Below are 21417 nucleotides of genomic sequence, written 5' to 3' on the forward strand. Positions count from 1 at the left end.
GGGTGGGGGTGGGGGCCTGGCGCGGGGCTTCGTGGTCTTATCTGTCTTGCGAGGTAAGGCGCTGCCGTTGGGGGAGTTTCCACGGGCGGGGATGTTTCCTAGGGCCTCCGCCGTAGGTCTGGGGACGAATGTGGCGACAAGAGGAGAGTGGGGGGAGGGCTTCCTGAAGCCGAAGGTTCCGGCCCCTTAGGCGCCCCAGCGGCTCCGGCGCCTGGGGCTGGGGGGCTGCGGGGCTGCGGGGCTGCGGGGAGGCCCCAACCAGGAAGCAGCAGGACTGCTTTCCTGAAAACGTTACGGGCAGGGGGGTACGCTAGACACTACTGCTGGGGGCGGGGAAGTCCGCTGGAGAGCGCAGGAGCGGCGGGCGAAGATTAGCCTAACTTTGAGGTCCGCCCTGTGCCCAGGAGGGTGGTCAAGTCTGCTTTCTGGAACACCGAGGTAGCACTGCCCTCCCTACAGGTGACTCGGTTATTTGAATTTGCCCCAGCACTTTGCCGCATTTATTCATTGTATGTGCTGTCGAGTGACTTCCCTGATTGTGTTTTTCAGAGGCCGACATTAAAATCGCAACTGGAGAACGGAGAGCGAGGCCTGCTCATCCAGGAGAAACGACCGCAAAATCAGTATCTTTCTAGAAAAGCTTTGGTAAGAAAGCATTTAATAGGGAAGAACCTTTGTATTCTCTTACAAGTTAATCACTAAAGGGATGTTGCCTGTAAGCTTAAATTACACCAATGGCCCATCTCTGGGAACCCTGCCTCCCAGGTCATGAGCATGAAGCTAAAATACCTTTGTTTAGCTCAGAGGAAACAGCCTGACCAGGCCCACCTGTGAATCACTGCAGGAAGGAAGAGATTAACACGCCCCCTCCGGAGGCTGATGGGAACTCCAGGAAATGTTCGGCTTTACTCCCTTCCCTTTTAGTATAAAGGATGCCTGAATTCTAACTCAGGCAAGATGGTTCTTTGGGACGCGAGTCCCCCATCTCAGTCTGCCGCAGCTCTCCAAACAAATTCCCTAGTCCTCGCCCCAAGAACTCATCTCTCGGTTTATTGGCCTGTCCTGCGGTGAGCGGGTGAGCTTGAACTCGGTAACATTAAGGCATCCATGGTGAGACGTTACTGTTCGAGGGTGCGGGAAAGATCTCAGTAGGATTAAGCGTGAGGATGGCACGGTGTGGAAGCACATGCCTCTGACAGGTCTCTTCTAAAGTCGTTAGCCTAAGGCCCTTGGACTGGCTTCCGTTGTGTGTATTTTTGGAAATAAACAGTCCCTAACTTTTATTATATTGTCAAAGGGGTACCTCCAAAGTAAGAATAGTTGCTGTAAAGTCTATTGGCAGAAGACAGTTTTGTTTTTTGTGAGTTCTTTTGTTTGTGTGTTTTTGCGTGACTTCATGTAAGATAAGGTGGGTCGGTTGGTCTGACGGATTGGCCAGGGCCAGGCCCAGTGCTTGGTTCTGATAATACAGCTGTGCACAGGGTCCACCTGTTCCCTGCCCTCTGGAACTTGATAGAATAAGAAGTGTAAACAGAATTAACTCATCTGAGCTTTGGAATGAAATACTTCCTTTTCCTGACTGGAGAGAATAATAGAGGCAGCAGTGGTACATGGTGTAAAGTTTTTTAAATGTTTTTATGTGGCATAAATTTCACAAAAGTGTCAAACTAGACAAATTTGTCATTAATCCATTGTACTACATACTGCAAGTAAAAAATGGGGGACCATGTCACCTCCACTTATGTATTATTTGTGCATTCGCTGTACTTCTGTGTATGTGTATGCATATATGCTTATTACTAATGCGTTAAATGTCAGTAGCATTTCGTTTTTCATGCTTAGACAATAGAAGCTCTAATATTTTCTTCTTGCCCCAGTGGATCTTCTGTATATCACTCTGGAAATACTAGTCTAAGCCACCTTGGAATCCCAGCGTGAGTTTTTCACTCTTCACCATTCTTCCCTTGAATGATGTGTTTAAGGGTTTATAACAGTTTCTTTATACTCATGTGCTATCCAGTTGACTTGCTACAATGTTAAATAGCAAACATTTTATTGGCATTTTCTCTGATTGGCATTCTGGACATCTCTTCCTTCCACTAAGCATTAATTCACTAGACTTAAGTTTTTTGGTCCGGCTCACCTCCTAGTTAGGGATGTTGAAAAACCTCTTTGGTTGTCTTTTGTAATGACTGATTCCTAAGAGACTTTAAGAAGTGTGAAATACCAAGCAGAAATGGAGCCAGGAATATTGATCTTAAAATCCAACTATGTCTGTTTTCTACCTGTGGAAGAAAAAGAATGGGTCAAAAGAAATTTTTTAAAACGTCCTTCAACCTAGCTTCTTTCAAATGAATTTAAAAGCTACAACACCTAAATAAAGCATTAGTATTTACTCTATGGATTGTGTGCTCCCCGTAACCTCACATTTCTCTTTTTCAGGAATAGGAGAGCTATTCCACCCAGAATGGAAGTGTGTCCTTACTGTAAGAAGGCATTTAAACGATTAAAATCCCATCTTCCGTACTGTAAGATGATAGGACCAGCTGTGCCTGCTGTTTGTCAGTCCAAGCCGGCTACACTCGCACGTGCTAAAAAAATCAAACGGCCAATCAGAGACTCAGTTAAAGCAAAAGAGAAAGGGTTAGGGACAGATAGTAAGAAAAGAAATCCTGAACTGAAAGGGGACAGATCAGAACAACAGACAGTTAAGTCCTCTCCACGACTATCTGTTGGTTTGGAAAAAACAAGTAATACAAAGGCTGATAAAGACTTCAAGAATCAAATTCAACCCTCCCTCAAAATGCTAAAAAATACTGAACAGAAGATTACTTCCCAGGGAGAAACTACAGCTCAGTTTTCTGCATCAGAAAACACCACTCCTAAAAAAGAGCTTGCCGAAGACTTGTCTAAATCAGGGGAAAGTAGAAATAACCCTTCAGAGACTGAAGCTTCTTTAGCTCTTGGCCCAATGGAACCTTCTCTGTCAAATCAAGATAGGAAATATTCTTCGGCCTTCCCTAATGATGTACAAGCCACTTCTGCTGATTTAAGATTGGACAGAGTGGATGCCCCAAGACAGAACCTTCTCATAAAATTACTAGATATGCCTCTGGGCGATTATCACAGTTCTCCCACGAATCTCAATTACGGGGTTGAAAGGGTAAGCACATCATCAAGCAGTGAGAGAGATTCCAAGGCCGGGGATCACCTCTTGGGAGTCTCTACTAGAGACTCTGGGACTTGGGAAAAGAACACAGAATCACAAATTGCAGCTTTTAAAGTTAGCCCGTTAGGTAAAGTCCAGGTCAAGGAGAACCAGGGAAAAGGACTTGACCTTGGAGCAGAGGCATGTGGGAGCCAAGGAAATGCAGAGAAAAGCGCATTTGCAACAGAAATGCAGGAGTGGGCTGCCGTGAGCGATGATTCAGTCATGGAGAGGAAATCTCGAGGTGAAGGCCCCAATTTAGAGTTGCTCACGCCAACGGGGACAAATTGCAGTGAGCTTCTCTCTGTATCACAGTCACGTAATCAAAGTCTTGCCTCTCTGGCTATGAAATTTCTCCAAGAAGAGAAGGCAGAAGCCTGCAGCCGTAATCAAGTCCCTGCTATGAAGGCATTGACAAAGAGCGAGGAACAAGCTTCTCTGACACCCAAGTCGGGCCGTCGGCCACCAGCATCGCACCCCAGCGGCCAGCATTCTGCACATTCAACCCATCATCACGCTTCTAAAGGCCCCTTCACAGGTCAGATCGATGCCACCGACAGAAAGACCCTATCCAGCTCCCTGGGGCTGGAGTGGTTTCCAGAGCTCTATCCGGGTTATCTTGGACTCGGGGTGTTGCCGGGGAAGCCTCAGCACTGGGGCGCATTGGCCCAGCAGCCTGCGCTCATCAGTACCCAGGGGGGAAGCTGCTCACAAGGTAAGCACGCTCCCGTCCAAGCTCATCCAGACAGCTCCGTGCCTTCTGAATCCGTGAGGTTCAGGACGCCCACATTCTCACTCACTTGACCTTCCTCGTGCCTGGGCACCTGCTGCACTTGGGAGTGTCCTCAGAACGTGGCTTCTTGCTCCCAGGCGTCAGTAATAACAGTGGTTTATCACTCTCCCTTCCCCTCCACCGAGAGGTGATGCTGATAAGAGTTGACCGCCTACTCTAGAAATTGGGTGGGTATTCAAGCTGAAGAGACTCAGGAAAAACAGGAAGACTTGAGGGTCTGCCTAAACAGAACAAGCGCCGTGCTCAGATTTCAGTCAGGACCAGGTTGGGCAGAAAATAGGTCCCAGACGTGTGGTCAGATGCAGCATCTAGCAGTTTAGAGTAGCACAGAAGGGGGCTTCCCTGGTGGCGCAGTGGTTGAGAGTCCGCCTGCCGATGCAGGGGACGTGGGTTCGTGCCCCGGTCCAGGAAGATCCCACATGCCGCGGAGCGGCTGGGCCCGTGAGCCATGGCCGCTGAGCCTGTGCGTCCAGAGCCTGTGCTCCGCAACAGGAGAGGCCACAACAGTGAGAGGCCCGCGTACTGCAAAAAAAAATAATAATAAATAGAGTAGCACAGAAGGGAAGAGCAGATGGGGTTCTTGTCTTTGGGGGCAGGCTGGGGTGGCAGTCAAGGCAGGTGGAAGTGGGGCCTCAGGGATGAGCCGGTGAAGATCAGGAGCAGAGGGTGTGGCCAAGAGGGAGCAGAAATCCATGCCCTGGAGAAGTTAGGCCGCAGAGAATAGGACCAAAGATGGAGCCTCAAGACACGAGAGATTAGGTAAGAAGGACTGGGGGAGAGAGGCTGGGCATCAAGACTGATGGGATTGTGAGTCTGTCTCTTCGAAGCTCCCTGGATGCTCCTTGCTGGTGCCTGGAATGGGTTCAGCAGTGGGCAGGACGGGGGCCCGGGTAGGAGCCAAGAGCTTCCCTACGGCCCCCTCAGTGCCCTTGCTTTTTTCTGCTCTCACCTTTAGTTACTGAACTGCTTCTCTAGTTACGGAACATAGAGTGTCTCCATTTTCCTCCCCAGAAGCTTTGGATTACTTCTTTTTGTTTGGGTTCTCTAGGGGCGTGGTTAGGCGTGGTCACAGTAGCATCCATCTCTTTCTTTTTTTTTTTTTTTTTCCCATCTCTTGCCTAGTGTTCTTTGGTGCTTTCGGGTTATTTTGACAGGAGACACAAAGCCACTCAGAATAGGCTTGCAGCAGAAAAGCTTGTATTATCCCTTCCTAAAGGATACATTTTTCCCCTCTACTGTTCTTTTTGTGAATGATCACATATTCACTAAGCCCCAGTTTGGCTGTTGTGGAAAGCTTTTTTTTTTTTTTTTTTTTTTGTGGTACGCAAGCCTCTCACTGTTGTGGCCTCTCCCGTTGCGGAGCACAGGCTCCGGATGCGCAGGCTCAGCGGCCATGGCTCACGGGCCCAGCCGCTCCGCGGCATGTGGGATCTTCCCGGACCGGGGCACGAGCCCGTGTCCCCTGCATTGGCAGGCGGACTCTCAACCACTGCGCCACCAGGGAAGCCCTGTTAGTTCTTTTTGTTGTTGTTGTTGTTGTTGTACACGGGCCTCTCACTGCTGTGGCCTCTCCCATTGCGGAGCACAGGCTCCGGACGCGCAGGCTCAGCGGCCATGGCTCACAGGACCAGCTGCTCCACGGCATGTGGGATCTTCCCAGACCGGGGCACGAACCCGCGTCCCCAGGGGACTCTCAACCACTGCGCCTCCAGGGAAGCCCAAGCATTTTCTTTTGTATTTTAATTATCCCTTTCTAAAGGTTTCAAAATGGACATGTATTAAGAGGGTTGCTAGCTTAAAGCTATGTTTCCTTCAGCTGCCTCAGTGGTTAACCGGGTTTTCTACGAACAGGTCTAACATCTTCACTGTCTTTACAAAGTTGTAGTATCAAGTCCCTACTCCATCTTAACATAGAATTAATATACTCACATTTGTGTTGCTTTGTGGTTTTCAGGGTGCTTCACCTATCTTCTGATTTTGGCCTCACCCCTCTGAGATGTGGGCAGAGTGCTTTTCTCTCTGTTTTGCAGGTGATGAAACAGGCACAGGGGATAAGTGATTTGTCCAAGGTGGTGATGCCAGTAAGTGGTAGAGGTGCAAGTAGAACCCCGTTTCCTGAGGCCTGGTTTAAAGCTTTCACTCAACCATGTTGTAGAAAATGCGCCACAGCTAGACACACAGGTGTTGTTTATATCTCCGAGCTTCTCTGGTTTTCAGTGGCATAAACACACACAGCCCATAGCAAATCTCTAGCTTGTAGAAGGGCTTCTTTGTCTGTCCTACCCTCTGTAGTGCGAAGGTGAGTTCATTTTAGTGGGAAAAGGGAGGGAACTAAGAATGTTTTATCAGGTGATGGCGGTTTCTGGTCGTTGTGCGAGATGCCTGATGTAATTATCTCCTTTAATCCTTCTGAGGGTTCTGAGGGGCTGTCACTGCCAAAGACTGCCCTCTGTTGTGGGCGAGGAGTCTGAGCCTCAGCGGCCTCAGTGACTTGCCCACGTTCACCAGTAAGCGGCAGTCGGCATTCAAATCCAGGTCCGTCTGGCTTGTACATCCATGGTCTTTAAACTCAGCCTCAGGCTTACTTTAGGGCAGTTAGTGGCCAATATCACGGTTGATTTAAGTTATTAGTAACACTCCCTTTAATAGGTCCCAAGATTACAGTAATAATAAGGTAAGAGATAACAGTAACCCATGTTACTAAATCTATAGGCTTGTGAAATTGAATATGGGGGAAAAATACAAGTTTTCCTTTAATAGTAAGTTCTTCCAGGATAGTGGCTAGAAGCGATTTTGTTCTCTTTTATTGGTCACAGTCTGTAATGTGTGATTAGTTTGGGTTCCTGTATCGGGGAACGTGTAGCCATCACTGTGCCTCTAGTTCTGTTGTAAACTGAAAAACTGTTGGAAGTTGGCTCCACCATTAACGGCCAGACTGTGATGCTGCTACCAAATGAACGGGAGACACTAGAGGAGACCCTAGGATCTCAGTTAAGGTCAAGACCTGATTCCTTAGTTGGCCAGGGACTTCAAGGCCGTCAAATCTACAAGGATAAAAAAGTAGTGTGGCTCCTCAGCTTTGTACCTTCACCTGGCAATGACTGTCCCCAGTGACTGCAGGGTCAGACTGACCTCCCAGCAGTCATTGCAGAAGAGCTTGGGCTATATGTGCCCTTACTCAGGCAAAACCTTTGATGGGCCACTCCTCCTCTATCTCAGGAAACCAACTCATCCCTTTGATACTTAAAGGCAGGGCCAGTGAGCTAAGAGTTACTAAGTTAACTATATATCAGGTGTGATACCTGCATGTTTACCTAAGTTATCTTAAGGAATCTTATACCAGTTCTGGGAGATGGGTATTATCCCCTTTTACAGACAAGGAAACTGAGTTTCAGAGAGGATGAGTAACTTGCCCAGTATCCAGTTTCTAACGTGATCTGATGGGCTTTGCCAAGGTTTTCCGGGCAGTGTTTCTTGCACTGGACCGTTGGGCTCCAGGATGTCGTCAGTTTTCTTTCCTGCATGGGGAAATACAGCTAGTCCTCGTGCATCAGGTACCTGAGTACACTTCGGTGAGGTGATTCTACCAGCTGGAAAGGCACCTAGGGCCTTCATTTTGATGAAACAAGGTAGGACCAGAAGCTCTCACGGCCGATGAAAAATGGCTGTGTTTTGAGGGCCTAGGCTCGGAAATCAGAGGCAGACTGATGGTTCTGAGGATGCCACCAAGGTGGGCTGCAGTTAATCAGGAGTCGGGATGGGGCTCATGGAATTCAGCAGCGCTAGGCGAAATCTTTTGAGCTTCAGGGAGAAAGATTCTCGTGGACCTCACTACCAGAAGGAGTAAGTTTTCCTGGCCTGAGGGAAAGTAGATTTTAGAAGTCCAAGATTTAAATCTCAGGAGACTCAACAAGTACCAGGGTCTGAGAGCTCTCAGCAATAGAGGACTTCGTTCAAAGGAAACCTCTCAGAGTCCCAGTCGCCTTGAGAGCGTTCAGCTGGGAGGGCTGGCTGGGCCTTTACAGAATTCAGGTGTCTTGGCTTTGGGGCTGAAAGTGTAAGAGATCTAGGTCCTCGGTTCCCAAATCTGGACAGTTAACAGTTTCACGTGGTCATTTTTTTTTTTAAGAGTAAAGATTGCTAGGCATCATCCCCAGAGATTGATTCTGAAGCGAGGCCTCAGAATTGTATTTTCAGACGTTTCCTTGGTGTCACTGAAGGTCAGCCAAGTTTGAGAACTGCTCCTGGAGGTGATGACCCTGGCGCAGGTGCCTCAGACCCAGCAGTGGGCTGTTCTCAAATTGTGGCAGGGGAGAAGGTGGTTTGGGAAAAAAAAAAACTTTGTGTAATTACAAAAAGCAAAATATGGCTGACGGGGTTACCAGAAGGTCAAGTGAGAAAACTTTATAGATCATGGGTTTTTAAAGGCCAAGAAACAGCTAAATAAAGGCTGTTCTCTAACGTGAAACCAGGATTTCCATCAGTAGGGTATCCGTGTGAGGTGGGGTTTTTTGGGTTTTTTTTAATGTATTTATTTATTTATTGGCTGCGTTGGGTCTTCGTTGCTGCATGCGGGCTTCTCATTGCGGTGGCTTCTCTTGTTGCGGAGCATGGGCTCTAGGCGCGCAGGCTCACTAGCTGTGGCTCGTGGGCTCTAGGGCGCAGGCTTAGTAGTTGTGGCGCACGGGCTTAGTTGCTCCGTGGCACGTGGGATCCTCCTGGACCAGGGCTCGAACCCATGTCCCCTGTATTGGCAGGAGGATTCTTAACCACTGCGCCACCAGGAAAGCCCTTGGGTAGTGTTTTTACATCCATAGCAACTTTTACCACACCTGTTAAATCCGTTGTAAATATTTGCTTAATTTACCCTTTATCCTAATGAACCAAACCAAGACCAGAGAACCAGCAATAGTAGAGATTCCCTGCCTGTCATTAAACATGGAAGATAACAGGGGCAGGGAAAATGTAAATACATAGCCTAAACCCTTTCTGGTTCTGCTTTATAGTTATTCATGTATTGAACATAAATAAGAAGTGTGCTGGTCAGCAGTCGTGCTGGGCTGGGCTGGGCTGATAGAGCTGGCTTGTCGACTGTTGTAGTGAAAAGTAGCAATAATTAACGTGACAGTAGAAAGTCATACTTTTTGCTAATAAGATGTTTAGCAGGTGAGAGGAAGTATAAATGATTCATTTCATTAAGTATGTATCCCTGGATCATCTGGGCACTATATTCATCGGATTGGAAATGGATCTAGGTCCTGATCCCCAGGGTCCCTTAGTCTGTCGAAGAACCTTTTCTTGATGTGGAATAGACAGCTTTGACCTTCAGTGGTTACCAGTTAGCCACAGCCCAAGGCAGACATTAATCCACCTATTTAGAATATACCTTTCCTGCAGCCTCGCCCTGGGAACCTTGGGCACTAAGTGTTGGGGAAGAGGATGGACTTAAATGAATTATCACAGTGACTGTTTGGAACCCTAGTTCCTTTGTTGGAAAGAAGTTCGACGGCGGTAAGAAGTTTGGAAGCCCGGGCCAGGCTCACAACCTCCAGCTTTTCTCTAAGGAGGCTCTTGGGAGCTGTCCAAACAGGTGAGGGTGGAATCACGACTGCTGGGCTCTGTTGCTGGTTCCAAGCGTTTGGAGAACTTTCTCTTCCTTTAGCCATGGCTGTTACAGCAGGCTCGAGAAAGAGAAGAGGACACCCTTGTAGTCTTACTGCTCTCCTGCCTGGCTGTTTTCATCCGGGAGGCTCATGTAATTAAAAGCACCGAAGCTAATAATAGCAGCTACCACTATCGAGCAGCTTTCATTTATTCAGGACTTACCCCTGCCTCTCTGCCGCCCGCCCATCTCTGCCTTCCCCACGTTGATTGTCCCCAAGCCAGGAAGGCGCAACCTCAACTAGACCAGCTGTATTCATCTCCTCCCCACGAAAGACTTTAACCAAACTCCCCAAAATAAGAGTGACTAATTTAAATTTATTAAAATTAAGGTCTTTTGGTTTTAGCCTTTTCATCACACGTGCAATGTAGTGGTATGTAAATTCTTTGCAATTCCTTTGCCTAAGCTAACCGGGTAACTTGAGTCCCTCACAGATAAGGGCCCCTAGGGGCCTTTGCCTCTAACAGTGAGACCTGCTTCTCTTTGAACAGGCTGGATCAGGTGTCGCACCACCGTGCAGAACAGAGGAGTCGGTGGCATCGTGATGCTCTTCACAGGGTGCTTCGTCCTTTGTTGTAGCTGGAGCTTCAAGCATCTGAGTAAGCCTTTCTCTATTTTTAGCCTAAATTACAGGTCACATCCCATTATAGGCACCTCCAAGGGATTTTCCCAACTGCTTTTTTGTTTTTCAGTTTTGCATTATCTGACATGCCCTAGAGAATGAGCTGTTGCCTGAGAGGGTTCTTTTGGAGGTTTTTTTAGTGGAGGTTTTGGTTATAGTGGCCTTTATAAGATTTGACTAGAATTTACATAACTGCTGTTATGCTCCATTTAAGATTGTCACTGGAGATCTGGAAAGCTTTGTGTTTTCTCCTTAAAGCTATTTGCCTGTTAGAAGATCAGGGCTCTTCTCCAAGGTGACTTTTTAATTCCTATGTAAGAGCTTCCTTTTAGGATTGAAGCCAAATAGCTTTATCCCCCAAAAGAGAGGAGGAGAAGCAAAATACAGCTGTCACTCATCCGTGTGTCTTAAGGCTTAGAGCTGTTTTATTTACTCCACTTTTAACATTAAAAGCACAACACCTTTCTAATGACGCGTTTCAGCTTGCTCCAAATCTTACCAGAAGGAAAATGCCTAGATTTCATTGCTCTTTTAGTTCCAGATAACTTTTGCTCATTTTTTAAAGTATTGTTTTATGAAAGAAGAAAAACAGAAATAGCCCAGTATTCTTCCACAATTTAAAAACAAAAAAACCCAGACGCTTTCCAGATGAAAATTTTCAGTGTAAAAGTGTAAGATAATCATTAACACTGGAGGCCAGTAGAATTCACAAGCTTCTAAAATGTCAGATTTGACTCTAACTGGATTTGTTGGCTAATTCAGTACCAGTACACAGGGCGCAGGTCAAGCAGCGGGAATGTGTCTGCACCAAACTCTTCCATCCTGACTAGCAGGGCATAGCTGCTGGCCCTTGTCTAATATGCATGGCCATCGGTGAGAAAGAGGAATTCCTTTCTGATCATCCCCGCATAAACGGAGATGCCTAAAATCCCAAGTCATTTCTTTCACAGGGAAAAAGCCTTCCCTGAAAGTTCTACCCGCCTGAAGGAGACCATTTAGGTGATGCTTGAGGTTATTTTTCACATCTCTAAATTGAGACTGAAGAAAGTGAGACAGAAACTTCTCATTTTGCTTAAGACTTTACTTCTAAATTTATAAAATAAAAATATAACAGAATGATCTGTAGAGTCAAGACGTAGAAATAGTCAACAGAATGGCCTCTTAGATCCTTGTGTTTATCTTTGTTTATCGTAAGAGCTGCAGCGCGGGTGTAAGTAGCGTTGACCTGGACACCACATAAGAGGCTTTGGCGCTCCAAGGCAGGGACGGTGGGGATGGCTGCGGTGCGAATTTAACAGTGGAAACGTGCTGGGGGCAGGGGAGAGCGTGAAAAGAATAAAATTACTGGAATCTAGCAACTCTGTAGGAAGCCAGTTTTTTAATGTGGACAGATCTGGTTCTGTCTGGATATTTCTTTTGGCTTGTTCTCAAAAGTGACAGTTACTGAAAAAAACTTAAGTTTGTTTAATCATAAAGGCTGATGTTATTCAAGGAGACAAGAAGATGGCAGAGTTCGTCATTAAAATTTTTTAATAGCTATTTCCTAATAGCTCATATCTCAATTTTAAATCTCTCTCTAAACTTATTCTCTATATCTTGGCATTTTACTGTTCATCTCCACTAGATACTCGGCTACGTGTACACTGGTACAGAATAGTATGTGAAGTGGCAGGAGATCAGCACACATCAGACCCCTCCCCTTGGAAATGGTTAGGCTCTTCTGGGTCCTTGACCACATCTTGGCAGGTGTCAGAAACATAAAAGCAAAGGGTGGGTTCAGAGTTGCAGGTGAGCCTCTGAAAACTCCTTGGCAGGTTATATTTTAAGCTAATTAAAGCAGCACACTAAACAGAAGCCTAAATCACCTTTTCCACATCGTAAGTGAGTATAATAGTGGGCAAATGGTTTCTGCTTATCATCTCTTCTTGGAAGCTTTTCAGAACTCCACCCCTATCCCTTCCCAAGAATTTCAGTGCAATACTCAAATATTCCTCCCACTTTGTTAGGGTTGTTTTTGGCTGGTGGGGTTTTTATGTCTCTTCCCTCATCAGAATATTCCATATTTTTCTAATTTTCTGCTTTGGCCCCTAGAGAATAACTTGGGTACTTACAAAGGCTTCAGGGAAATGTAATGTAGATCTCACAGATGGATAATGGTTTTCAACCTCTTTTCCAACATCAGAGGTTGATTACATATCAGATAGCAATATGCCCCTATCAATCAGTCGATGGGTCTGTCTGTATCTTCCCTTTGCTTGTAATATCCTCAGGCCAAAATACATGTGTTCAGTCCCTCTTTTGTCCCAGCTCCTTCAAAACTATGAAAAAGCAGGTGTGCTGTTCTAAGGCCAGCATTCATGTATTTGCACACCTCTTCCTTCTCTCTTCCCAGAACTCGATGCTGACTTATCTTCTGCTGTATCTCCCTTTTCTGTTCTTCAGCCCCCTGTCCCCCCCTCCGCCTCTCTAATTATCCCCAGTGGGAGTAATTTAATTCTGCATCAAATTCTTATGGTTAAGGAAAAGGTGTGCTAGAATTCTCCATAAGGAAAAATTCACGGTTGAGGAAGAGTATACTAGAGGCAGTTCTTTTAGTTTAATATGACAGAATTTTCAGAACTCCAAAAACAGTATCTTGCCTTTAGGAAAGGCTTTGTGGTCTTTCTTTGTAAATGCCCTGTAAGAGACACGGTCAGGGAGGAGTCTCCCTGCACCTGCCCCTTTGCCTTACTCTAGATCAGAAATGCTCAGGGTACAAAGGTAGGTGAGAATGACCTCTCAGCTATGTCCTCTTCCCCAATCCCCTTGAGCCCAGGGGTCAGCAGACCACGACAGCCCACAGACACAAGCCAGCATGTGGCCTATTTTTTGTAAATAAAGTCTCCGTGGGACACAGCCCTGGGTCTTTGGTTAGGTGATGGCTGTGGCTGCTTCCACACTGCAGTGGCAGAGCTGAGTTGTTGCAACAGAGACCATAGACCCTGCAAAGCTGAAAATGGTTATTCTCTGGCCCTTTACAGAAAGCGTGCCAAGCCCTGCCCCAGATGGACAGGACACCTCACGGGCTCCTGTGTCGGAGGGATGAAGAGGACTGGGGATCTCCGCTCTGAAGCATTTAGTTAGGAAACGCGTTTCAGGAGGAGAAGCCTTTCTGGACTCAGTACCTAAGTGCCTGACTGTTGCCCCCTCAGCTCCCCACAGCATGTGAGTGCAGTGGTGACGGCAAGAGTAAGCTCACAGCCCCCAGGGTTGTCATCAAGATCATTTCTGTCCCTAACTGTAAGTAAACTAGCGCCACTTGTTGCAATCAGAATGCTAAAACATCATGAAAGGGTTTAACTCCGTTAGATCACAGTGAATACTTTACATCTCTGAAAATAAGTTCTTTAATGAGAAAAACGAACTACTTAATGACCCATCAGTCCTGAAGGGATATCTGCTGCTTATTGCCCGGTATGTTGTGTTAGTTTCAGGCGTACAGCATGGTGATGCAGTTACACATATATATCTATCTTTTTATGTATACGTATTCTTTTACAGATACCTTTCTCTTATAGTTTATTACAAAATTTCAAATAGAGTTCCCTGTGCTACAAGTAGGTCCTTGTTGATTATCTATTTTATATAGAGTGGTGTGTATCTGTGAATCCCAACCTCCTACTTTATCCCTCCCTGCCCCCGCCCTTTTCCCCTTTGGTAACCATAAATTTGTTTTCTACGTCTGTGGGTCTTTTTCTGTTTCGTATATAAGTTCATTTGTATCATTTATTTTTTGTAGATTCCCCATATAAGCGATATCATATATTTGTCTTTCTCTGTCTGGCTTACTTAGTATGATCATCTCCTAAGTCCATCCACGTTGCTGCAAATGGCATTATTTCGTTCTTCTTTTTTTTTTTTTTTTATAAATTTATTTATTTTTTTGGCTGTGTTGGGTCTTCATTTCTGTGCGAGGGCTTTCTCTAGTAGCGGCAAGCGGGGGCCACTCTTCATCGCAGTGTGCAGGCCTCTCACTGTCACGGCCTCTCTCGTTGTGGAGCACAGGCTCCAGACGTGCAGGCTCAGTAGCTGTGGCTCACGGGCCTAGTTGCTCCGTGGCATGTGGGATCTTCCCAGAGCAGGGCTCGAATCCGTGTCCCCTGCATTGGCAGGCAGATTCTCAACCACTGCGCCACCAGGCAAGCCCTACTTCGTTCTTTTTAATGGCTGAGTAATATTCCATTGTATATATGTACCATATCTTCTTTATCCATTCCTCTGTCAATGGACATTTAGGTTGCTTCCATGTCCTGACTATTGTAAATAGCGCTGCTGTGAACATTGGGGTACATGTATCTTTTCAAATCATGGTTTTCTCCAGATATATGCCCAGGAATGGGATTGTAGGATCGTATGGTAGCTCTATTTTTAGTTTTTTAAGGAACCTCCATACTGTTCTCCATAGTGGCTGTACCAATTTACATTCCCACCAACAGTGCAAGAGGGTTCCCTTTTCTCCACACCCTCTCCAGCATTTATTTTTTAAAATACATTCTTTTTATTTTTTAATCAACACCTTAATAGATTCACAATTACTTTATCTGTACTGATCCTTTTTGTTTTTTGGTTTTTTTTGGCTGCATCGCGTCTTAGTTGCGGCATGGGGATCTTCCGTTGCGGTGTGTGGGCTTCTCTCTACTTGTGGCACACAGGCTCTAGAGTACGTGGGCTTAGCTGCCCTGTGGCATGTGGGATCTTAGTTTCCCAACCAGGGATCTAACCTGGGCCCCCTGCAGTGGAAGCATGGAGTGCTAACCACTGGACCTCCAGAGAATTCCCTCTAGCATTTATTATTTGTAGAGTTTGATGATGGTCATTCTGACCAGTGTGAGGTGATACCTCATTCTAGTTTCGATTTGCATTTCTCTAATAATTAGCCATGTTGAGCATTTTTCATGTGCCTTTGGCCATCTGTATGTGTTCTTTGGAGAAATGTCCATTTAGATCTTCTGCCCATTTTTTGATTGAGTTGTTTATTTTTTGGATATTGAGCTGTTTGTGTATTTTGGAGATTAATCCCTTGTTGGTTGCATCATTTACAAATATTTTCTCCCATTCTGTAGGTTGTCTTCTTGTTTATGGTTTCCTTTGCTGTGCAAAAACTTTTAAGTTTAATTAGGTCCCATTTGTTTGTTTATATTTTCATTATTCTATAAGACAGATCCAAAAAGACACTGCTGCAATTTATGTCAAAGAGTGTTCTGCCTATGTTTTCCTCTAGGAGTTTTATAGTATCCAGTTTTACACTTAGGTCTTTAACCTACTTTGAGTTTATTTTTGTGTGTGGTGTTAGAGAATGTTCTAATTTCATTCTTTTATATGTAGCTGTCCAGTTTTCCCAGCACCACTTACTGAAGAGATCTTCTCCATTGTATATTCTTGGCCTCCTTCGTCATAGATTAATTGACCATGGGTGCGTGGGTTTATTTCTGGGCTTTCTGTCGTGTTCCATTGATCTATCTTTCTGCTTTTGTGCCAGTGCCATACTGTTTTGATGACTATAGCTTTATAGTATACTCTGAAGTCAGGGAAGCTGATTCTTCCAGCTCTGTTTTTCTTTCTCAAAATTGCTTTTACTCTTCCGTGCTTTGGCTATTTGGGGTCTTTTGTGTTTCCATATAAATTGTAAAATTTTTTGTTCTAGCTCTGCAAAAAATGCCACTGGTAATTTGATAGGGATTGCATTGAATCTGTAGATTGCCTTGGGTAGTATAGTCATTTTGACAATATTGTGTGTGTGTGTGTTACGTGGGTCTCTCACCATTGTGGCCTCTCCCGTTGCGGAGCGCAGGCTCAACGGCCATGGCCCACGGTCCCAGCCGCTCCGCAGCATGTGGGATCTTCCCAGACCGTGTCTCCTGCATCGGCAGGTGGACTCCCAACCACTGCGCCACCAGGGAAGCCCCATTTTGACAATATTGATTCTTCCAATATAAGAACATGGTATATATTTCCATCAGTTTGCGTCATCTTTGATTTCTTTCATCAGTGTCTTAGTTTTCAGAGTACAGATTTTTTCCTTCCCTAGGTAGGTTTATCCCTAGGTATTTTATTAGGTTGGCCAAAAAGTTCGTTTGGGTTTTTCCGTAACATCTTACCAAACTTTCTGGCCAACCCGATATTATTTTTGATACGATGGTAAATGCGATTGTTTCCTTTATTTCTCTTTCTGATCTTTCATCGTTAGTGTTTAGAAATGCAGATTTCTGTGTATTAATTTTGTATCCTGCAAGTTTACCAAATTCATTCATGAGCTCTAGCAGTTTTTTGTTAGAGTCTTTAGGATTTTCTGTGTATAGTATCATGTCATCTGCAAACAGTGACAGTTTTACTTCTTTTCCAAATTGGATTCATTTCTTTTTCTACTCTGATTGCAGTGGCTAGTACTTTCAAAACTATGTTGAATGAAAGTGGCAAGAGTGGATATCCTTGCCTTGTTCCTGATCTTAGAGGAAATGCTTTCAGCTTTTCGCCATTGAGTGTGCTGTTAGCTGTGGGTTTGTCATATACGGCCTTTATTATCTTGAAGTAGGTTCCCTCTGTGCCCATTTTCTGGAGAGTTTTTATTGTAAATGGATGTTGCGTTTTATCAAAAGCTATTTCTGCGTCTATTGGGGTGATCATATGGATTTTATTCTTCAATTTGTTAATGTGCTATTTCACACTGATTGATTTGCAGATATTGAAAAATCCTTGTATCCCTGGGATAAATGCCACTTGATCATGGTGTATGATCCTTTTAATGTACTGTTGGAGTCAATTCGCTAGTACTTTGTTGAGAATTTTTGCGTCTGTGTTCATCAGTGATATTGGCCTGTAGTTTTCTTTCTTTGTGACATCCTTGTCTGGTGTTAGTATCAGGGTGATTGTGGCCTCATTGAATGAGTTTGGAAGTGTTCGTTGCTCTGCAGTTTTTTGGAATAGTTTCAGAAGGATGGTTGTTAACTCTTCTCTAAATGTTCAATAGAATTTGCCTGTGAAGCCATCTGGTCCTGGACTTTTATTTTTGGGGAGTTTTTTAATCACAGATTCAATTTCAGTACTTGTAATTGGCCTGTTCGTATTTTGTTTCTTCCTGGTACAGTCTTGGGAGATTGTAACTTTCTAAGAATTTGTCCATTTCTTCTAGGTTGTCCATTTTATTGGCATAGAGTTGCTTGTAGTGGTCTCTTACGTCAGTTGTAACTTCTCCTTTTTCATTTCTAATTTTTTTGGTTTGGGCCCTATCCCTTTTTTTCTTATGAGTTTGGCTAAAGGTTTAGCAATTTTGTTTATCTTTTCAAAGAATCAGTTTTTAGTTTCATTGATCTTTTTGTTTTATTAGTCTATTTATTTCTTCCGTGACCTTTATGATTTCTTTCCTTCTACCTATTTTGTATTTTGTTTGTTCTTTAGTTGCTTTAGGTGTAAGGTTAGGTTGTTTGAGACTTTTCTTGTTTCCTGAGGTGAGCTTGTATCACCATAAACAGTTAGAACTGCTTTTGCTGCATCCCATAAGTTTTGGATCCTTGTGTTTTAGGTTTCATTTGTCTCTAGGTGTTTTTTGATTTCCTCAGTGATCCATTGGTTGTTTAGAAGCATATTGTTTAGCCTCCACGTGTTTGTTTCCCGCCTAGAGAAGTTGCTTTAGCATTTATTGTAAAGCTGGTTTGGTGGTGCCAGTCCTTAAGCTGTTGCTTTCTCTGTCAAATCTAAATGAGAGCCTTGCTGGGTAGAGTAACCTTGGTTTTAGGTTTTTCCCTTTCATCACTTTATACTGTGCCACTCCCTTTTGGCCTGCAGAGTTTCTGCTGAAAAATCAGCTGATAACCTTATGAGAATTTCCTTGTTGCTTTTAATATTTTCTCTTAATCTTTAATTTTTGTCATTTTTATTACTGTGTGTCTCAGCATGTTCCTCCTCCTCCTTCTTCTGGGACCCCTATAATGTGAATGTTGGTGCATTTGATGTTGTCCCAGAGGTCTCTTCAACTGTCCTCATTTCTTTTCATTCTTTATTGTTACACAGCAGTGATCTCTACCATTCTGTCTTCCAGTTCACTTATTCATTCTTCTGCCTCATTTATTCTGCTATTGATTCCTTCTAGTGTATTTTTCATTTCAGTTATTGTATTCTCAACTCTGGTTGTTCTATTTTCTCTTTCTTAAAACTTCTTGTAGCTCCTCACTCTGCATGCATTCATTTCCCAAGTTCTTTGCCTCGGTTCGCAGGCTGCAAGATTGTAGTTTTCTTGCTTCTGGTGTCTGCCCCCAGTGGGTGAGGCTGGTCTAGAGGCTTGTGCAGGCTTCCTGGTGGGAGGGGCCAGTGTCTGCCCTCTGGGTGGGGCAGGGCTGTAACAGGGGGCACGTTGAGAGGTGTCTGTGGGCTCAGGGAGTTTTTAGGCAGCCTGTCTGCTGATGGGTGGGGCTGTGTTCCCTCTGTGTTGGTTGGTCGGTTGGCCTGAGGCCTCCCAGCACTGGCGCCTGTAGGCTGTTGGGTGGACCCAGGTGTTGGTGCTAATTACCCAAGCAAGAGGGCTGCCCAGGTAGGTCTGGCCCAGGCTTCTGCAAAGTCACTGCTTTTGTCCTGGGTCCTGGTGCTCTGCACCCTCCAGGAGTGGAGTCTCTGTTTCCCTCACTCCTGTGGGGCTCCTGCAGTCAAACCCCACTGGCTTTCGAAGCCAAATGCTCTAGGGGCTCCTCCTCCGCTGCCAGACCCCCAGGCTGGGGAGCCTGATGTGCGGCTCCGAACTCTCACTCTTCTAGGAGGAAGTCTGTGATAAAATTATTCTCCAGTCTCTGGGTCACCCCCTCAGGTGGTGTGGGAATTGATTGTGTCACAGTTGCACCCCCTCCTACCATCTCGTTGTGCTTCCTTCTTTGTCTTTGGATGTAGGATATCTTTTTTGGTAGGTTCCAGTCTTTTTTTAATCAATGTTTGTTCAGTTATTTGTGATTTTGGTGTGCTCGTGAGAGGAGGTGAGCTCAAGGTCCTTTCTACTCTGCCATCTTGTCTCTAGTCTGAATGGCTTTCTCCTGCTGGTAAGCCATCAGAATGAAGTGACCAAGTTTAGCAGGGCCTTGATCTCTGATACCTCCCAGTCTGTTTCTGTTCCAACCAAAATAGCATTTTCAGTTGTAGGTACCAACGTATTTAACATCACCTAAGGAATAGTTACTCTTCAGTTTCTGTTGTGGAATGTACTTAATTCTCTCTTTTTTCTGGGCTTCCAGTGCGAATGTCTGTGTAAACTGTCTTTGTGACCTTGAGCCAGTGACTTAACCTCTCTGTGCCTTGGTGTCCTCATCTGGTGTTCGGCAGAGGTGCTTGGCAGCTGTACGTTGAGAGAGAGACAGCAGTCGACAGCCCCAGACCAGCTCCACCTTGACCCCAGGAATGTGCCTGTGCAGATGAGCTGAGCATTGATTCTTAAAATGATGTGGGTGACTTTGAAAAAGCCGTCTGAAGTTTGTCCAGATTCTGGAATTATTTGATTACGTCCACAAAGTAACAGGGAAAGGTTTCCCTATCTACGCATTGCTGCCATCTGAGGTAGGGAAATCCTTGACGACCTTTTATCGAGTCTTTTAGTGATTTCTTAGTAATGTTCAAAATAGTTTGAGTTAAGGTCAGCTGATAACTGATTCTTTTCTTAGATTCAGATCTAAACAAACGCAGCATGATCCAGGGATATGCCTCTTGGCTCCAGTTCGCAATATTGTAAACTTGCCTTACGAGGATGCATTTGTTGTTCATACTACGACGTAAGTTTGTTTGCACAGCCAGGCCCACCCATTTATGTGATCTGGCAGATTCCAGGCTTCCTTAGGAAGACTAGAGGTTCTTTTCAAAGCTGGAGTTGTCCATGAGTGAGGCTCTGCTCCATGCAAAGCCAGTGTGCTTCAGCCAGGAGAGAGGAGCTCGTGTCTCCACAAAGCCAGGAGAGAAGTCTGGAATGCTCTTACCATGCTGTTCCGTTTTAAACAGCCTCCTACATTCTGTCTCTTAAATTGTGCTCCACATCTTCCCTGGCACTGGTGGGAGCTTCCCTGGGTAAACAGCAGTGCTTAGATTCTGCTTCCAGGGCAGCCGCATGCCTTCCCAAACACGGCTTCCAGCAATGTGTGTAGAAACGCAGCCTGAGAATTCCCATCCACCCTGCAGAAGAGTTAACGGTGGTACCCAGGCTTCTCTCCATCCTCGAAGATTTACCGGGAAGGTTCGGTTACTGGAGGCTGCAGACATTCACAGGCACGTCTGGACACCCTGCTGTAACGCACATGGTCTGTGTAAGGTGGGTTATCTCTGCTACCTACTTGAGTTTAATCCTGAGTGATGATACCTGAAACACTGCCTTTTTTCTATATATATTAAAATATTCAGCTATTAAGAATAAATCATTTTGTATTATCAGTGGAGTGTTTTATACTTTATGGGAAGCCCTATCTGCTGCTACTATTTCTTTCGGTCCTGTTTTTCCTGATTTACGGATTATCCAGTTACTCTCAGTACCTGCTCCCCCCACCCCACCCCCGCCATGTTCGTCCTGCATATTACTGTTACCACTCTTCATAACAAAAATATGTTCAAAAAATAGTCCTCTATTCTGGTTATTTGCCTCTCCCAGACACTTACCTGTGAAATGGGTAGTAGGTGTGTCCTTGGGCAAGTTATCTGACTTAACTGGAGCCTCCTTGGTCCGGACTGTAAAATGGGGATGATTATACCTACTTTGCAGAGATTTGGTCGAATTAAAAGTCTTGCATCTGTTAATTCCAGCGAAGTGTCACACATAATAGGAATGAAATAACAGCTTTTCTAACCTCTTGTGGCCTCTTATTTCATTCACATCCTGAACTTGAACTAAGCAAGAGAGGCCCCACCACAATCCACGCCAAAATCCAGCTACCACCTGGGTGCTCACTTTTGTCAGCCCAGCGCCGTGCAGCCTTCTTTACCTGAAGTCTCCAGCCTGTGAGGCCAGAGCTGCCACCACACTCGTTTTCTAGAATGAGGGAGCAGACTCGAGGAGGTTAAGTAATTTGCCTGCATGGCTGTGTAGGGTTTGTCACATAGCAGCCCAGGGTGGAGCTGGCGTTCAGACCCCCGAATCT

At 45.2% G+C, this 21417-nt stretch overlaps 1 protein-coding gene across 1 annotated transcript; it reads left to right on the top strand.

The window, feature by feature from the left end:
- Nucleotides 1-10: 10 nt before the first annotated feature.
- Nucleotides 11-20796, top strand: MTNAP1 (mitochondrial nucleoid associated protein 1). Its single transcript, XM_082860594.1, has 6 exons — nt 11-53; nt 550-645; nt 2443-3923; nt 9484-9591; nt 10155-10262; nt 20468-20796. Exons 3-6 carry the CDS (start codon nt 2468-2470, stop codon nt 20647-20649), a joined length of 1854 nt encoding a protein of 617 aa, XP_082716720.1. The 5' UTR covers nt 11-53; nt 550-645; nt 2443-2467; the 3' UTR covers nt 20650-20796.
- The last annotated feature ends 621 nt before the right edge of the window (nt 20797-21417 follow it).

This window comes from Leucopleurus acutus (assembly GCF_964270905.1).
Source record: "Leucopleurus acutus genome assembly, chromosome: 19".
Taxonomy (NCBI): Eukaryota; Metazoa; Chordata; class Mammalia; order Artiodactyla; family Delphinidae; genus Leucopleurus; species Leucopleurus acutus.